Here is a 19608-nt window from a genome sequence, read left to right on the forward strand (position 1 = left end):
CCGCTGGACATTTTCACTCTTGGATTAAATGAATTATAGCTGACTGTGAATAGTAAATGTCTACAATGACATCTGTAATGGAAAGCTATTAATTTTGAATGATGTTTCATCCACGCCTCTATCAAATAATTTTTTTTTACTGAGCGCACCTTTAATGTAAATCAATATTGAAACGAAATGTGTGTTTACTGTCAAGTTACCTTACCATTAGTTTAAATAATGTCTAGTTTCATTAGCTAATGTTGTTATTTGCTTGTGAGACATATAAAGTGCATGTAATGAACTGTATTTTGCTACCACTCATTCTCTCAGATCATAAGTAGTTGCTCTTGATGATTGCAATATGGCTTGTTTCGTATTTTTCAGGCACATCATGTTGTAATAAAGCTGCCCATGACAAATGTCAGAACAGGTCATGTATGAAGGCAAAGGTTAAGGAGAACCTGGGGTCAAACACAGTGTTAAATAATAGTTTATTCCCATGAAATGTATTGAAGTGTTTGTGTTGGGGGATGTTTCGATGTTAACCTGACTCTCACGTGCAGAGACAACAGTAAACATGAGCTTTCCCGTGTTGTTGTCAAGCTTCCTATTACCTTGTAGCTGGTGAAGCAGCCATTCCATTTGCAGTAATAGATTATTAATAACCATCTAAGCCTTGCACACAGCCCTCTGTCTATAAAGCCATTTTGGTGGCAGCGATTGCATCTTGGTGGTGTAATGTACTAGTATCTAAACTATCATGTTTACATAATTATGAAAGAATATTTTCTGAGGCCAGTGAGTTGATATGACTCAGCATTTCAGCCTAATTTTTAGTAGTTTTAGTTGAGGCTTGACATCTTCGACTAGCTTTGTGAAATATGGCCGTACTGTATTTGAGTACAACATCTATTGGCAGAAAACGTTAATGATGCGTTGTAACCATTAACTGGTTGGATTAAAGTAGGCATAACTATATTATATGTTGATTATGGCATTAGTTCTAGTAGACATTCATGCATGGCATCTTCATATAGCTAGGGTTTTTGAACTTGGAGTTGTCTTATCTCTGTGGACCAGTTGCTTGAAAATACTACTTGCATTTTATCTTATAGGATGCAAAATGCATTATATCTCTTTTTCCTCATCTTTTGGGGTCCTCCCTTTCTTTTAGGGGCTCTTGATTCAGTTATTGGCTGGTTGCATCAAGCATGGGCATGAATGACACACTTAAAGTTGCAAAATGTGCCAGAATGTGCTTTTTAAAATATTATTTAACTACTGAAATAAGTAGTTTATAGGTTTTTAGTTAAGAACTTTTTTTTTTTTTTGGTAAATAAACCCTTTTAGCTGCATTTGTTGCAGCTTCTGTTTTTTTCTGCCAATTCTGATTTTGTATAGGTATGCTTCACAAGGGAACAAAGGGCAGTTTAGAGTTAGTGTTGTTGCTGCACAACATGACTCGAGTTAGCTCTTTGCTTGCTTTTCTATGTATTGCCAAAGTTTCACACTGACATTTTCCCCAGTCACCATATAGGTCTAGTGTTTCATTCATATACGATATATATACCCTCAGTGGCAAAGTACAATAACTTCAAAATATAGCTGTAATGTTATGAGATGTGTATATAAAGGATGTATACTAATAGGTTTTATGCTATATTAGTTTCTGTTTTTTTTAAATGGTAGTGTCTGGATTGAAACGGTGAGGCACCTGCATCTGACAATTTCTCTAATGGCAGAAATGAATCCATTTCTTTTCTTGGCCATTTAATAGCAGTGCTTGAATTGCATTTATCTTTAGAACCCCTATCCCCAAGTATTAAAGCTGATGTTCTTTCTGTGCCACTAGTGCCACCAAACGGTATTGCAAAAATAAACTTTGTTTTCAGAACAGCTCTCTGACCCCCCAAATCTGCCACTGGTCAAACAAAGAAATAGTCCCGCCCCCAACTCACGGCATTGGTTGATAGGAAAATAGGAACCAGAGAGAATGCTTTCTGTTTTCAAGAAAATTAACTTATGAAATAGGGATGGGCAGGAGCACTCGAAAACCCGAGTAGTACCTTGGAAGTAACGGCAATGATCGATCATAAAAACAAAGATCAATAATGAAAATGTGTGACGTGACTTTTTGCCAAATTCAGTGACAACTACATGACAATTAAAGACAGATGTGTCAAAGAGACCTAATATTGACTTTAAGACATGCCAGTCTATTGCATAGTGTGGCAACTCAAAAACAAACAAAAAGACAATGTTAAGCTTAATTTAACGTGATGACATAATGGCAAGGGATTTTCTAGTACCAAATTAGCATGTTTACTCAAGTATAGTGTTGTCACGGTACCAAAATTTCAGTAGTCGGTACCAATACCAGTGAAATTTCACGGTACTCGATACCATTTTTGGTACCAAAGCAAAACACAAAAACAGGTTACTGAACAACACTCTTTTATTAACAAAGTTAACAAATTAACAGCTGAACTAAGAACAAAAATATACCATTGAGCAACACTTCAAGTTAAATATATTATTTTTGAATTATAACAAAACTGTACAATGTATGCTTAAAGTATTTTTGAACACTTATATAAGATTTGCTTTAAAAGTTTTTACCAAGTACTAAAAAAACAAAATAAACAAGCATACAATAGAATGAATAAAAAACAATTTCCAAACTAATGCACAAATTGCTCTCATATTAATAAAGCTGCATATTGCCAATTTTCTTCACTATAAGAAATGCACAGTGACCTATATTATGATTAAATAAGTCGCAAGCCATCGTGTTCTAATCTAGCTGCATTAAGCGTCCGCGCTCGAGGGATGAGCATCCCCGAGGCAGAGTCTCTCACAGCCGGGTGCAGTTTCAATCTCTCCCCCTTAGATCGGACATTCGTGTAACTCTTAGAAGAGGCGCTGACCACACAGAGAAATGCCAGTTTCTGAGTTTATAGTTATTAACATGAGCTACTTCTGTATTATTTGAACTTTAATAAAGCTATAACACATTAAAATAACTGCATTTAAGATGTAACGTATGTTTCCTTTAAAGAGCTCCTGCTCAACAACGAGAGTGCTTCTGAATTATAATTTTTTTTTAATTTATTTATTTATTTTTATAATTCCCTAATACTTTGGGATCTACATAAAATGAAGCTGTGAAAGTTTAGAGTGCATCTGGACTGATCTGTGTAATTCTTCCTCTCCTCCGTCAGGCGTGAACTGCAGTGCTGCTCTTCATCATTACAGTTTAATGAGATTTCATGTTACGTTAAATGAGATCAAACGACTATTAGACAACGAAAATTTTTCTTGACAATTTCTTTTTTCAACGTTCGCGATAATGTCGACTAAACGTTTAAGCCCTAATGCAAATGATAATATGCTTTTAAACTCACCTGCTTTATTTGCTTGAATAAATCCGGGTGTCTGTCTTTATTAAGTTTGATCTGTTTCCTCATTTCGTCAGAAAATTGTGAAAGCAGCGTTTACAGATGAGAGCATTTTTGCTGATCTGTGATGTTTCCCTTTTCGTTGGCCTCAAATTACCTGGCTTTTTCCACTTTTCATTTCGACATGATTCAGTTGAGACTCCGCAGAAGCTTTGCTTGTCGTCATCTTTTGCTTGTTGTGAGCATTCGAATGTTCCCGCCTCTGCATTGGTAGACCCGGTACTCGGTACCCCGGTACCTTCAGAAATTCTGGTATCGTAAAACATTTTTTGTTTGAGTACCGACTTGGTACCGGGGTTCTGGTATTTTTGACAACACTACATTAGCGTATGAATAGCACCCTCTGCCCGTGGGTGTGATCACATTAGGGATAATTAGCGGAGCCAGGAGAAACTGTACATTGCTTTGTTTCATACAGATTACATTGCAGGAGAATATTTGTTTTAAATGTGAATTATTTTATTTAAAAGTAGACATTTTAAGCTTTCGTTAGACATATGTTTCATGTTTGTGTGAAAAGTATTCACAGAGTTTGTTAATTTTTGTGACGTGTTTCAGATATATGCTCGTAAACCCAGAGACTGCTGAAAGCTCACCCTTTTTATTTTCTTTATTTAACAAAAGAACAAAAGGTTTTGTTTTTATTGTGAGTACACAAAGAAAAGTAGACTCTTTATAGTCTCTAATGATGTCTTACATTTTATTTCCAAAATTGAGTGTTTTAAGTTGTTAAATTTACATAATGATGAAAAAAAATCCAGCAGGACGCACCGACGTGTCCATCGAACCCAGAGGGTTAATAAAGCTATAACGCATTAAATATATCTGCATTTAAGACATAACGATGGGGTTTTCTTTAAAGACACTATACATGCAAGTTTTGCTTTAGCGGAGCGGCAGCTCCATCTCCACTTATTCAACAACGAGAGTGCTTCTGTATTTATTTTGTATTTTTGCATTATATTTCCCTCATACTTGGCGATCAACATCACCTGAAGCTGTTTGGAAAGTTTAGTGTGCATCTGGACTGAGCGGTGTAATTCTTCCTCTCCTAAATCAGATGCGAGCTGCAGTGCTGCTCTCATCATTAGAGTTTAAAGTGATCTTATGTTACATTAAATTAGATCAAACAACTATTCGACAACGGAGATGTTTGTCAACAATTTGTTATTGTCGATGTTGTCTATAATGTCGACTAATCGTTTCAGCCCTAATGTCAAGCAAAGAGGCACGGAGTTTGAAGGTAGGCCTTACAATACATCCACATGTACACCTCCTATCAGAAGCTAATTGGATTATTGTCTAAAGGCTTGACATCATTCTCTGGAATTTTCCGAGCTGCTTAAAGACACAGTTAACTTAGTTTATGTAAACTTATGACCCACTGGAATTGTGATAGTCAATTAAAAGTGAAACGATCTGTCTGTAAACGATTGTTGGAAAAAAGTACCTGTCATGAACAAAGAATATGTCCTAAACAACTTGCCAAAACTGTAGTTTGTGAATATTAAATCTGTGGAGTGGTTAAATTTGTTTGAATGACTTCAACCTAAGTGTATGTAAACATCTGACTTCAACTGTATAAGAAATCACATTGAAGGATTATAGTTTTCAGATGTGATTTAAAATCTGTTTGAGTCAAACAGAATTTTATCAATGGGAAAGCTTCAAACACTATTCAATCACAAATTTATAGGCTTAAAATCTGTGTTGTGACAATTTCATGCAACATATGCCAGCCAGTCAGTGACTACTTCCTGCAGCATTTCAGTCAATAGACCACTAACACAGGACTGCAAACTACAGCCATTAATGTCTAAACCGCTGGCAACAAAAGTGAGTACCTCCCTAAGTGAAAATGTCCAAATTGGGCAAAAAGTGTCAATATTTTGTGTGGCCACCATTATTTTCTAGCACTGCTTTTACCCTATTGGGCATGGAGTTCACCAGAGCTTCACAGGTTGCCACTGGAGTCCTCTTACACTCCTCCATGATGACATCACTGAGCTGGTGAATGTTAGAGACTTTGCGCTCTTCCAAATGCTGTTTGAGGATGCCACACAGATGCTCAATAGGGTTTAGGTCTTTAGACATGCTTGGCCAGTCCATCACCTTCACCCTCAGCTTCTTTAGCAAGGCAGTGGTCGTCTTGGAGGTGTGTTTGGGATCATTATCATGCTGGAATACTGCCCTGCGGCCCAGTCTCCGAAGGGAGGGGATCATGCTCTGCTTCAGTATGTCACAGTACATGTTGACATTCATGGTTCCCTCAATGAACTGTAGCTCCCCAGTGCCTGCAGCACTAATGTAGCCCCAGACCATGATACTCCCACCACCATGCTTGACTGTAGGCAAGACACACTTGTCTTTGTACTCCTCACCTGGTTACCGCCACACACGCTTGACACCATCTGAACCAAATAAGTTTATCTTGGTCTCATCAGACCACAGGACATGGTTCCAGTAATCCATGTCCTTAGTCTGCTTGTCTTCAGCAAAATGTTTGCAGGCTTTCTTGTGCATCATCTTTAGAAGAGACTTTCTTCTGGGACGATGCTGTGTGCGGCGTATGGTCTGAGCACTGACAGGCTGACCCCCCCCCCCCCACCCCTTCAACCTCTGCAGCAATGCTGGCAGCACTCATACGTCTATTTCCCAATGACAACCTCTGGGTTTGAAGCTGAGCACGTGTACTCAACTTCTTTGGTCAACCATGGCGAGGCCTGTTCTGAGTGGAACCTATCCTGTTAAACCACTGTATGTCTTGGCCACCATGCTGCAGCTCAGTGTCGGGGTCTTGGCAATCTTCTTATAGCCTAGGCCATCTTTATGTAGAGCAACAATTCTTTTTTTTTTTCAGGTCCTCAGAGTTCTTTGCCATGAGGTGCCATGTTGAACTTCCAGTGACCAAATATTTACAAAAATGTGAGTGGTGTACTCACTTTTGTGAGATACCGTGTGTGTGTGTGTGTGTGTGTGTGTGTGTGTGTGTGTGTGTGTGTGTATATATATATATATATATATATATTTTTAAATTATATGACCTGATACGACTTAAGATTCTCGAATGATGAAAAAAATCAATTGTATACACTTGCATTTAAGTGGAGACGTAAAGCCCAAAGTATACACGTAACACACAGGACTACAGGACCCGTGACGCAAATCTCGTCATCAGATGAGTGCCCGAGAACTTATGCCTCCTATACACTACACGACTTACAAAGATGTCAAATTGTGGTACCGTTCATATTACACATTTACATAACATATAACTGTCTGTCTTGTCATGGAAGTTGTAGGGTTTTCAAATTACACTAGATCACGTGTGAGTAGGCGTTCTCGTGCTTGTCCGGGCAGGGTTTTGAAAATGGTGGACCGCAAGAAGCTTGCAAGAAAGAAAAAGAAAAGACTATGGAGGAGGGAATGATTGGGGAGTTGTAGGCAGCAAGGATTGTTTGTTCTGCAGAGAGCTATTTGGAATCGCAGACAGGTCCAGATATTTAACATGCTAGATATTTTGTTGACATCTGCGACGCATCAGCACTTAAGTAAGTAAAATTTATTTATATAGCACCTATCACAGATAAAATCACAAAGAGCTTTACATAGCAAGTTTAACAAAATAATAACAATTTAGACACATCATACAGAAGTAAAATAAAACATAAAACATACAAACAATATAGCTCAGTCAACTGAAAGCTTGTCTAAAAAGTACTGTCTTTAGCTGTTTTTTAAAAGAGTCAACGGAAGCGACCACGCCTAGCAACGACGAGGGCAGGGCATTCCACAGTTTAGGAGCTACTGCAAAAAATGAGCTCTCCCGAGTTTTAAGGCGTGTTTTGGGGACCATCAGGAGGTTTTGACCTGAAGAACGAAGAGTGCGGCCGGAAGAATATGAGGTCAGCATGTCGATGATATATTGTGGGGTCTGTCCATGTAGTGCTCTAAAAGTTAAGACTAAAATTTTAAACTCAATTCTATATTTTAGTGGAAGCCAGTGAAGATTAAATAAGATGGGAGTAATGTGAGCCGTTCTGTGAGTTCGTGTAATTAGCCTGGCTGCAGCGTTTTGCACCAATTGAAGACGGTTCAGAGAAGATTTGTTAAAACAGGTAAAAAGAGAATTACAATAATCAAGCCGTGAAGAGATAAAAGAGTGAATGATCAATTCCATGGTAGCTTTAGGTAAAATAGATCTCAGTTTAGAGATATTTCTCAAGTGAAAAAAAAACTATTTCTGACCAACTATCTAGAATAACCATCCAAAGACATAGATTGGTCGAATAAAACACCCAGGTTTCTTAGACTCATCTGGAAGGACGAGTCCAAGGAACAGATGTGTTGTTTAATTTGGGGTAATTTCTGTTCTGGAGCTATGATCAATGTTTCAGTCTTTTTTGTATTTAGTTGTAAATAATTATTATATAACCAGGTCTTAATGCATGACAGGCATTCTAATAAATCGGTTAATTTACCTAATTCTGACTCATTAAAAGAGCAATACAGCTGAATATCATCAGCATAAAAGTGATGGGACACATTATGAAAATTACGAATTATTTCACTAAGGGGGCTAATATACAATAAAAACAAAATTGGACCTAAAATCGAACCTGAGGAACTCCATATGAAAGCGGGGTCATGTCAGACAAGATGTTGTTTACGGACACACAAAATGATCTACCACTCAAGTATGAAGTGAACCATTTTAGAACAGACCCAGAAAAACCGAATTCATTACGTAGACGATTTATCAACACTCCATGATCCAATGTATCAAATGCCGAAGATAAGTCAAGTAAAATTAGCACAGTGTATTGTCCAGAATCAGCAGCCATCAAAATGTCACTTGATACCTTTAGAAGAGCAGTCTCAGTAGAATGGAATTTGCGAAAACCTGACTGAAATACATCATAAATATTTTTTCCTTCTAGAAATGAAGTCAGCTGCCCCGCCACCACTTTCTCAAGAATTTTAGATAGAAAGGGCAGTTTAGATATAGGCCTGTAGTTAGTCGGTTCAAAAGAATCCAAATTAGGTTTCTTTAATATGGGGCTGACAACTGCTTGTTTAAAATTGATAGGCACAGAACCAGATAAAAGGGAAAGGTTAATCAGTCTAACAACATACGGACCAACTAAATCAAACACATTTAACAGCAACGAAGTCGGCAATACGTCAAGCGGACTTGAAGATGGTTTAACTTTGCTTAATAAGCCCTTAATATCCTCTCCATTGACAGGTGAAAAAGTATCCCATGAGTATGAGGCAGCTAAACCACAGGATATGGACTCAAGGGATGGGTTTATAGTAGCTCTAATATCTCGCACCTTATTTACAAAAACCTATTACAGTCAGACTTTGAGTGCACAGGCACTTTTGAAGCAGGAGGAGAGACAATCTTAGATATGGTATCAAACAGGACTTCAGGATTTTTCTTGTTCAGGGTTACAAGATTCGAAAAATAAACTGACCTGGCCTGTTTTATCATAACATTAAGCACTGTGATAAGCTCTCTCAAATGCAGTCTATGTACTTCCAGACTAGTTGATTTCCACAAACGTTCAACTTTACGGCACTTACTCCTGAAAGACATTATTTCTTCATTCAACCAAGGGCATGGATTCTTCTCTCACTTCTCTCAGATCGTGTATTTGATAATTCATACATTGCGTTCAGTGCTCATGGAAGCGAGCTATGATTTGCCTATGATTTCGGGCTTTTGTCAGTGATCTCCACATAACTGTCGGCGAGTGAAAATCGGGCCTATATTCATGTAGTGTAAACTCTGCATAAACGCACGTAGCCCCATTTTTCTTACCGTGCGTCTTTGTTTGCATTTAGTAAGTGTCCACAAGATGGCAACACTCACATTTGAGCTGTTGTTGTCATGAAGAAGCACTAGAAGATGATGTAATTGGTGGTAAACAACAGGAGATGAAGGAAAAATCAACAATGTGCACATCAATAACGTGTGTATGCGCAAGGTATGAAATTAGCACTTGCCAAATGCAGGTATTTCTTGTGCAGTGGCAAGTAATTTTGCTCATCTACCCATCACTGTGGATGGTGACCTGTTTACCTGTCTCGGAGTGACACATGACAAGAAATGCCGTAATACACAAAGACGTGGGTTTGAAGGAGCACTCTTGATTATATTTTAAAGAACAAACAACAGAAAATCCATCAATGCGTGTGTGTGATTCGTTGTGTACATAGGTTTATTGGTGCTTTGTTGCTCGTGGAACACGTGCATATGCCGAGGTCTCTTTCTTCTCTGTCAGTCATCTGTGAAAAATTTGCATGAATAGTGTTGTCTATGAGAACACTGCAAATTAATGCAGACCATCTCAGGATGAAACGACCCTGGGACTACAGGTGAATTGCCACATCTGTCATAATTCAGTAAAGCTGAAATGGTGCTTGAGCAAGAAGTTTCTCTTCTGTGCTTGTCTACACTTAAGCCTCCATTTGAATGTTGCAAAATTATCATAATGATAATAATAGCCTGGTATTATGGGTTATTTTTAAAATAACATTGTTATTATATATATAATTATGGTATTTTAAATTATTAAATAATAATGATATATCATAATAAATAAAGGAATAGTGGCTGGTAAAAAAAGAAGTGGCTGGTAAAATTGTGCATTGTGGTGGGCCACTGTGGCTGGTGGGCAAAAAGTAAATTTCATACCCTGGGTGTGTGAGTCCTGCATCTGTATAACTCCAGTCTGAAGGAATAAAGACATCTTTATGGGTCTAAACACTTGTTTAATTGCAAAGTCTTGCCAGTTAAAAAGTCTTGTATAATTGCAGTCATAGCATGCATGTGCCAAATGCCTGGGTATGCACGCACAGTCAGATGAAGTATGCTTTCAAAGGCTCGCGTTTGACTGTACGCAGACTCTGAATGTTCAAAATGTCAAAACTGAAGGATACTTTCGGCTCAAGCCGTATTTAGGAACTAGAATATCATTGTTTTTTGGAAGTGTAAATAACTGGCTCATTTTTTTTTATCTGATCCAACACTGATTGGATGTTGATGCACACGTGTAATCAGAGAAAACAAATGCACAGTATTAGTTTTTTTGCATCCGACATCTGGTTTTAAATCAGATACATATCCAATATATGGACATCTGACCTACGTGTAAAAACTTATCACAAAGTTTTTATTTAATATCTGTGCATATATCAGCGAGAAGTCATTACATTGATGAAAAGATATTTGCAGATCAGTATACATACAGGTGACCGCCCCGTAAGTCTATCAGAAAGTTTTACAAGTTTACCATGACGTGGAGGACATTAACCTTTAGTTATTTAGTAATATTACATGTGCACAATTGGTGAGATGCAGTGGAATAAATTGCAGAAGCAAAAATCTCCAGTATTTTCTGAAGAGAATAGCAGGAAAAGAACAAGCATGTTTTAGTTTATCGATAACCACATGTACAGGAATATTCTGAACAGATTTACACTTTTTAGAATGTTTGGTTCTTTTTGGAATAAAGTTTTAACCAGGATAATTACCTTAATCTGTGAAATGTGGTCAAAGTTATGTGACCTACCGACAGACAGTTATGAAATCATCCCTCGTTAATGAAATCATCCCTCGTTAATGTATGTGACTTATGTGTGAATTGCAGAGGGAGTCGTCTTTGAAAAAATGTGTTGTATTCTTGTGATATTTATTGATATTTCCAAGAACAATTGCAAGTAAAATGCATATTTGTTGCCATTCATACAGTAGTTCTAACAGCACTAAATAGTGCTGATTAAATATGGTCAAAAGATTGGATCTGTTTATTAAACATTGCAGTAATAGAGACTAGCGGATGGGCCCGTTTGTTCGATGGACCAGTAAGCAACCACCCTTGCAATTGCATGGCAGCAAGCTGAAACCTCTCAGAACATCTTAGCAACCACATAGCAATGTTCCGTCAACAACACACAACAACTTGGCACTGTGTTGGCGAGATTTTCACAGGCAAGAACCACTCGCATTTTCTTCAAAACTAGTTGAAATCATGAATTTGTTCAACATGAGGCACAATTGGACTGTCTTTGAAGCACTGCTTAAATACTGTTTAAATAACTTGAAAGTATGTGATACTAATGGAACAGTGAGAACTGGTCATAGCTAGGCATTCATGTGTTATTAATTTCTTGGGTTGTTATAGTATGGTTTACAACCTGCTGCTCTTGAAATGCATCATGACACTTGCTAACCTTATCTTCTGTCATCTCACCTTCTTTGACCATCAAGACACATTTCCACAACTGGAGTTTATAGGACTTAATGTTCTTTAGTGTTTTCTTGCAAAACAGCAGATAACTGGAATTTTGTTGCTTAGTCTTCACAAATATCCTCTGTATGTTATTTTACTGGCACTCAACTCATGGGTCTCTTTTCGTAGAGCCTAGCCCAGCTAGAGATCCTGTGCAAGCAGCTGTATGAGACCACAGACACCACCACACGTCTGCAGGCGGAGAAAGCCCTAGTCGAGTTCACCAACAGTCCTGACTGCCTGAGTAAATGCCAGCTGTTGTTGGAGAGAGGAAGTGTAAGAATTAAACCTATTGGGAACTGTGTGGAACATGATATCTGGAATGATCTAACATCATTGTTCCAAAAAATGTACTCATTTGTTTGAGTTAAGCAATTGAAATGGAACTATGCTTCCATTTTTTTTATTTTTTTTTTGCATAGCAAATTGCTAACCTGACACTGTGTTTGTGGAATCTTTACAGTCCTCGTACTCACAGTTGTTGGCTGCAACGTGTCTGTCCAAGTTGGTATCGCGTACAAGCAACCCACTTCCCCTGGAGCAACGCATTGACATTCGTAAGTTTTGATCTTGAGTTCTATTAAAGACCTTGAAGAGATGTAAACTTCTGACAGTAATAGTTCACCCAAAAATGTTAATTCTGTCATTTGCCCTCATGCTTTTCCAAGCCTGTATGACTTTCTTATCTGGTACACAAAATGATCTCTCATGAATGTGCTACGGATGTCAAGATTGTCACTGAAAAATTACTTACATTTCAGAATTGGTTCTCACCGAAACCTATAGGATGCCTTCAGAAGGCTTTGAATATGGCACAGGAGTCACATGGACTACTTTTGGGTTCTGTTTTTTACCCTTGGCACAATTAACTGCCTTTGTATCGAAAAGGTGGACTGCGATATTCATTAAAACGTCTCCTTGTGTTCTGCATAAGAAAGAAAGTAATACAGTTGATAGAAAGTCATCTTGTTAAATCACAAAAAAAAAAATAAACACTCAGGTTTGGATCAACTTGACGGTGAGTAAAATGGAAGCTGAAATTTTCCTTTAAACCAACTTTAATGATTTTTCTCACAAACAATATCTCGCTTTGGTTTCACAGGAAATTATGTTCTTAATTATCTGGCAACCCGGCCAAAGCTTGCTGCCTTTGTGACACAAGCCCTGATCCAGCTCTATGCCAGAATCACCAAGCTTGGCTGGTTTGACTGCCAAAAGGAAGATTACGTCTTCAGGAATGTCATAGTTGATGTGACTAGATTCCTGCAGGTAAGATAATTTATATAATTTTCTTTTGAGAAAAAATATTCGCAAATTTACAATAACCTATTACGAAAATATTTCCTTGCATTTTTCATAATTTATGTCATATTTATGTGCTAGCAAGGGATGCACCAAATTTGTGGACTCCAAATTTTCTAAACAAACTGCCATATACTGAAATTTTTGGTGCTTGGCCAAAAAAGAAAATAGACTGAAAATCTTGGCAGACAGTTTATTTATTTACTTATTTTTTAACACTTTTACGTAAACGGAAATTGAATTATTAACTTCACGTAAAATTATCTAGGTTCATTTAGATTTATTGAGGCTACAAATGCAATTAATGAGACAAACACCTTGATGTATGATATGTTTTATGCAGTTCTTATAAACAGCTCAACATTCTGAAAGACATCGAGTGCAATGTGCAAATTAATTCCGTATTTGTGTTTCCTAATTGTGCACTAACAATGTGGTCCATAATGCAAATGGCCGGTTTGCTTATACATTTCAGTGTACAGAGATGTACAGTGTAGGGGTGCAACAACGAATCGATAATGGAAATCATCATCAACAAATTTAATTATCGTTTAGTTGGATATTTTCGGTAAGCACAGAGAAGCCCCGGCAGTGACGTCACTTCACAGCCAAGTGAAAAATGTGTTGCATTATGAAACTCATTTGAAAAACAATAGAAACAAATTGAAGCAGAAAAAACATGACTCAAGATGCCCAGCGCATGACAGCACTTTATAAACACTTCAAAGAAGATCATAATAAGCATACAGTTTAATGTGGAGCTGTTAGAGGTGTGAATCTTCAAGGACCCCTTCGATTAGAATACGATTCAAAGGGTAATGATTCGATTGTAAAAACGATTCATGATGCATCTTGTCCTTCAATATCTTTCTTTTTTCAGTTTCTTCAAAAAACACTTACTGTATTTTTTTTCCCATTCAGCTTTTTATTTAACAGCTGTTTTAAAAATTAGAACAAGTCACATTACATAAACTGGCCTTTTACATTCAGTATGAGCTGTGAACAAAACATGGAACATCCACAAGATTAAATAAATTGTTTTTTAAAGTTTCTTTCTTTAGAACCTAATAAAAAAATCGATTAAAAGCACAAAAACAATATTTGTCGTCCACACTGAATACTATTATTTCAACTGATTATTTTTTATTTTTGTTTAAACATTGTAAGTAATTTAATAGTATTTAATAATTATTTAAAATTAATGTATGCCATGCTATTCATTTTCATTTTTAAGCACAAATGGAAGTTGCTGGTCCAGGATGAGAGATATATCTGCTTCTATGAGAGTGCAGCTGTCAGCTTCTCCTCTCCTCACCTGCACAGGTGAAGCGGTTTAAATAGCGCAGTTGTTGCTTCAGAAATGTATCAAGCATCCCGTATGCACTGTTCTATCTGATTGCTCTGCAAGTAGAAGATAAAACCTTTATCATCAGGTGTGCGCACTGTCCTGATAAACAAGTAAACAAGTGGCAATGACAAAAGCCAATGAAATGGAGAGCGCGCAAGAGTAGAGAAAGGCATTGGGAAGAAAAAATTATTAAATGAAAACATCAACATCTCCCAAACCGCTGCCCCATCATTATTTTCTTCTGTGTTTTCCCCCGTTGTGTGCAAAGCAGTGCAGGTATGGGTTCGAGCTCATCTTTCATGTTGTTTGTTGGCTTCTTAATCACAAATAAACTCTCCCGTTGCTATGTGCATGGGTTTGTGAAAGAATTTTGGGATCGTAGTTTCATTCGGGCACAAATGGTCATGTGTTTGATACAGCTGGTCTGCAAACAGTCGTGTTTGTGCACTTGAATTTAGTGTATGCACTTAACTCATGTCTTTGTTTCCACATCTGTCTTTGGCGTGCACCACTGCCGTGATTTAAACTGAACTCAGAATCGATTCTGATTCTTTTGAGAATCGATTAAGAATCGTTTGAGTATGCATCGCGACTCATCGCTGAAACCTAAACTAATTCCTTGATTTTTTTTCCCAACAGCTCTAGAGCGATTGCTGCATCAGGTGCATTGGCAGAGGGCTTGTGCTGTTGCTAGAGAGTTGTTTCTCTCCAGCGCATCACTTGAATCTAACTGCTTTTGTATTTTTTATAATGTAAACCTGTTATGAATTCAAAATCGGCCACTAATTTCTCAAAACTGTTTGTTCTTTCCACAAGTGAGTCTCAGTTAAACTCTGAGCAAGCGAGTCTGCGCATTCGCATCAATCAAATTGATCGCAATGGAGAAATTGAGTGCAATCATTTTGATTAAACTGTCCAATGTCATACCATGATTTCAGTTTCAATGTAATCAGTTGTGCAGCTTTGTGGATATCAGACTGTCTCAGTAGTCAAGTCATGTCCCACTCCATGTCCTATGGATCATTTTACTCTAATGATGAGCATTTTATGTTAAGTTTTACAAGTATAGGATCTGTTGCCTATGTCCTGAAAGTAGTAGTAATAATAATAATAATAATACATTCAAACTTAATGATTCCGGCTTTTTTCAAAGTTTTGTAAAAGTATAGAATTGTGAGTTCAGCAATGTAAATCAAACCAAATCCTTACTCCTTTTATCATTTCAGTTTTTTGGAAAATCATATTTTAATAAAATACAAGAAATAAGATGTAATTTGTTATCTGATTATTCGATTAATCGTAGAAATAATCGAAGAATAATCAATTATCAAAATAATCGTTAGTTGCAGCAATATTACAGTGTTTGCTAAATTCAAATATAAAGTCCATTTGCTATTAAACTCGATATCGGTAGAAGCAATGTATATTTTATTAGTACTGGTGACTTTGATTAATTTCAGTGACTCGATTCTTTTGATTTCTGCTCACCAAAAAGATTTGTTCAGGTTCGTTCATTGATTCTTTTATTGACCATTTCTTCAAGTTGCGCCTTAGTTACGACTGTAGATGGTTCCAAATAGTAATTGCATTGAACCAAAAGTCAGAACCAAGCACTCATTCATGACCAGAACAAGTCTAATTATCCTTTATTAAAATGTGCATGCCTACAATTCTACTAAGAGACAGCACTACGGAGTGTTTAAGCATCATAAGCCTTTCCCCACAAATGACAAGGCATATCTATCATATTGTGAACTGCTGAGTACGACTTTTTATCAAGCTACAGTATACAACATTGTTAACAGTATAAAGCATTGTTTCAATAATGTCCATATGTCATTCTAATGTGTGGTCATCACTCACTTTTATTCATAATCCAGACTCCTCTTGTTGAACGAGATTGACAAACTGAACGAATGACATGTACAATATTTCCATCTGTAATTCATGCCATTTTAACTTTAAATAAAAAAATTGGAGATTACTGTATGTTTTGTGCATACCTATAAACTTGTCTTAGTGCATTTCACCCCTTTCTTTCCTTTTTGAACGTGATTGACTCGCATGCCGAACTGAACGAACAACATGCCTCTCATTCAGTCGTTCAGCAGATCCTCATTCATGAAAGAAATGATGGAGTGAGTCGTTCAATTTGTTCGTGAACCAGTTTACCAGTACATTCAGTTCGTTCATGAACGACGTCTCATCTCGTTCAGACTCAAATGACTGACTAGTACTAGATTCATTCAGCTGGTCGAACCAATGAGATATGCTCCTTCACTGCCTGCTCTTGAATGCTATTGGCTCAAGCAAGTCATTCTTTACAGGCATGGAAAGCCACCAACGCAGTCTTGCACTTCAAAATAGAGCTCACTGGCTTTGAAAGGGTGAGACATCTGTGAACGAGAGATATGATTCAGTGTATGGAGGTGAACGAGAACAATTTGTTCACTTAAAGGATTAATTCAAAAAGACAGATTCGTTCACGAACGAAACATCACTACATTGTATGCCTTTTTTGCTTCATGTTCTTATGCACTTGTTGCGGGCTAAATGTGGATGTAATATCAGAGAGATCAATGTAGATAATTTGAAGGGTTTTTCATCTAGAATTTTCGTTTTCAGTTTTCAACCCTATGTGTTTCAGCCAATAATTTACATTTCAGTGCATCACTGAATCTAAGCTTACTCTTCGATTCTAAGTATTTGTTGATATGTAAATGTTGATCTTGATCCATCCAAACATTTATTATTGAACGTTAATTTCGTCTTCTATTACACAAGTTTTAAAGCTATTCGTAAGCATTTAAACTACTGCTTTTTATTTCAGGATAGTGTTGAACATTGCATCATAGGAGTCACAATTCTTTCCCAGTTAACCAATGAGATTAACCAAGTAAGTTTCTCTGTTCTCTTCAGCGAGTTTTCCACCTTGTGACCTTTGTGATGTTTGGTCACAATACAATCAGAGTTTAACAAATGATCAAAGACACTAAAATGGATCACAGATTTCCTAAACTCTCCTTTTCCTTCTCCAGGCAGATACAACACATCCGCTTACAAAACACAGGAAGATTGCATCATCATTTCGAGATTCCTCTTTGTTTGACATCTTCACCCTTTCCTGCAATCTCCTCAAGCAGGTTAGGTTTATGTTGAATGGTGACTCCTCTTAGACCAAGCAGGAAAGCTGCATTAGGCTTGTATTGTGATTCTTGACTACTCAACCAGCTTGCAACATTTTATAGATCATTTCAAGGATGTAAACGATAACAAAAGAATTTGAGCGCTATTAGCCCTGAATCATTTCCAGTATCATTACAGGATCCTTTAAATAAGGCTCTGAGCTAACATATTTTCTCAAAGAACTTCAAAAGTTTACATGAAGTGATTTATCCAGATGTGGTGTTGATTCTGAGCAATAGAGGCGATTTCAATTGTATTGTAGTTTAGATGTTCACAATTATTTCCTCAGCGGTGAAATCGGGAACATTGGATTACTCTATTATAATCAATGAAACAGTTCAATAAAGCGGTCTGCTTGACTTGCGAACAGGGTAAAGATCTATTTTTTTTATTATAAAAATACTTTTCTTGTCTCTTTCTTCAGCACTAGTTTTTAGACGGCCTCTTGCTACTCTTGAGAACTTAACAGTTCGATACTGCAATTATTGTTGACTTCTGTGACAAAATTAAAAGGATAAAAGTATCTGTTATATGACTAAATGTAAATGGCTTGCTCAGCTTCATTCATTATAATGGGAGCGATCTATAGTCACTTTTATAGCTTTACTTATAAAACTTTGTCTCGGAACGACCACCCCACCCTTTCGTCATCCACGCCCACCTCTGAGGGCCATACTTCAGCCAGGCTCATGATGGGAGTGGGCAGGAGAGAGAAGAGGTGCTTAATTAATAAGCCTCGTTTGGGCAGCAGTTGGAACGAGGCACACCTGATGTGTTTTTGGCCTCATCACCGCTGCCAAATAAACTAACAGTTTTTGGCCTCTTCTCTGGAAACCGGCTTCTATTCTCCATGTGTGCACACTGGTATCGTCACACTCCCAGGACCAGAGTGGGGAGGGCTCGGCCAAGTTAGATGTTTCGCTTGACCTGCTTCTTGGGCCCCCGGTGCAAATTAGATGCGTCGCAGGGGAGGACAGCACACGTTGTGGCCGACAGGCTAGAGGGTCGGCCACCTTCCCCTCTCACCTGCTGCAAGCCTGGGAAGACAGGCCACCAAGGATGCTGCTTCCTTGCCACGGACAAAGGAGGGAAGTGCGTGCGGCTCTTGGACCCCGCTCCAGCCTGGGCCATTCCTTGAACACATCCCCGACATTCAATGAGCCCCACTTCACCACGAGGATGCCAGATTCCCCTTTTATTTTGGACTCTTTCCAAATTTACATTTTATTTTTATTATTATTTCTAATAAATGCCTCTCCAAGGCTTGACACCACACCCACTCTGTCTGTCTTGCTCACCCCACCACAACTTACAATTAGTTGGCAAAAATGTAGTTCACCTACCAGAGATAATATGTGTGCTACAGTTTTTAGCACTGCACGTACCCAGCCATCTTGCTGTGGTTTATGCATCCATTTGTGGTTGCTTTTTCAGAAATATAAACACTTGAATTTCCATTAGTTCCAGACATCCAGAGATCTCTTGCCACCAAACAACCAAACACAGAATAATGGCGTTTTATGACAATCATGTTAGTAATGTTAATCGTGGTAAAGTCACTGAATGAAGTGACTTCCACCGTTGTTTTGATTGAGTTTGACAACTAGCAGGAAATGTTCAACGTTACTTCCTTAAACCGACAAACAGTCCTTGAAATGGTCAATGAAAGGCTCAGATGAGTTCAGTCACTAAATTGTTCTGTATGATTTCAGGCCTCTGGGAAGAACTTGAATCTAAATGATGAGAGCCAGCATGGGCTGCTCATGCAGCTACTCAAACTGGCACACAATTGCCTAAACTTCGACTTTATTGGTACATCCACCGATGAGTCCTCAGATGATCTGTGCACCGTCCAGATCCCCACCAGCTGGAGATCAGGTGTGATTTAATTTCCTGTCACACAATGAATGAATTCGTTTTTCTGTTTGGGTATCATATGTTGGTACATGTTGTAAATATAAGGCATTTTATGTCTTGATGAACAACTGGAAAGATCATGGAAATCTGTTAGTCAAAAGGGTGGGAACACTGA

General features: G+C 37.8%; 1 protein-coding gene across 1 annotated transcript in view; it reads left to right on the plus strand.

Moving 5' to 3' along the window:
• The window catches only part of LOC127635837 (exportin-7-like), a 42441-nt gene that overhangs the window by 1625 nt on the left and 21208 nt on the right, over nucleotides 1–19608 (plus strand). Inside the window, exons 2-7 of the mRNA XM_052116080.1 lie at nucleotides 11870–12016; nucleotides 12204–12297; nucleotides 12843–13009; nucleotides 17221–17286; nucleotides 17429–17533; nucleotides 19289–19454. Of these exons, the coding sequence (XP_051972040.1) occupies nucleotides 11870–12016; nucleotides 12204–12297; nucleotides 12843–13009; nucleotides 17221–17286; nucleotides 17429–17533; nucleotides 19289–19454 (745 nt within the window). The remainder of the gene's footprint in view (nucleotides 1–11869; nucleotides 12017–12203; nucleotides 12298–12842; nucleotides 13010–17220; nucleotides 17287–17428; nucleotides 17534–19288; nucleotides 19455–19608) is intronic.

Source organism: Xyrauchen texanus, chromosome 43 (genome assembly GCF_025860055.1).
Source record: "Xyrauchen texanus isolate HMW12.3.18 chromosome 43, RBS_HiC_50CHRs, whole genome shotgun sequence".
Lineage (NCBI taxonomy): Eukaryota > Metazoa > Chordata > Actinopteri > Cypriniformes > Catostomidae > Xyrauchen > Xyrauchen texanus.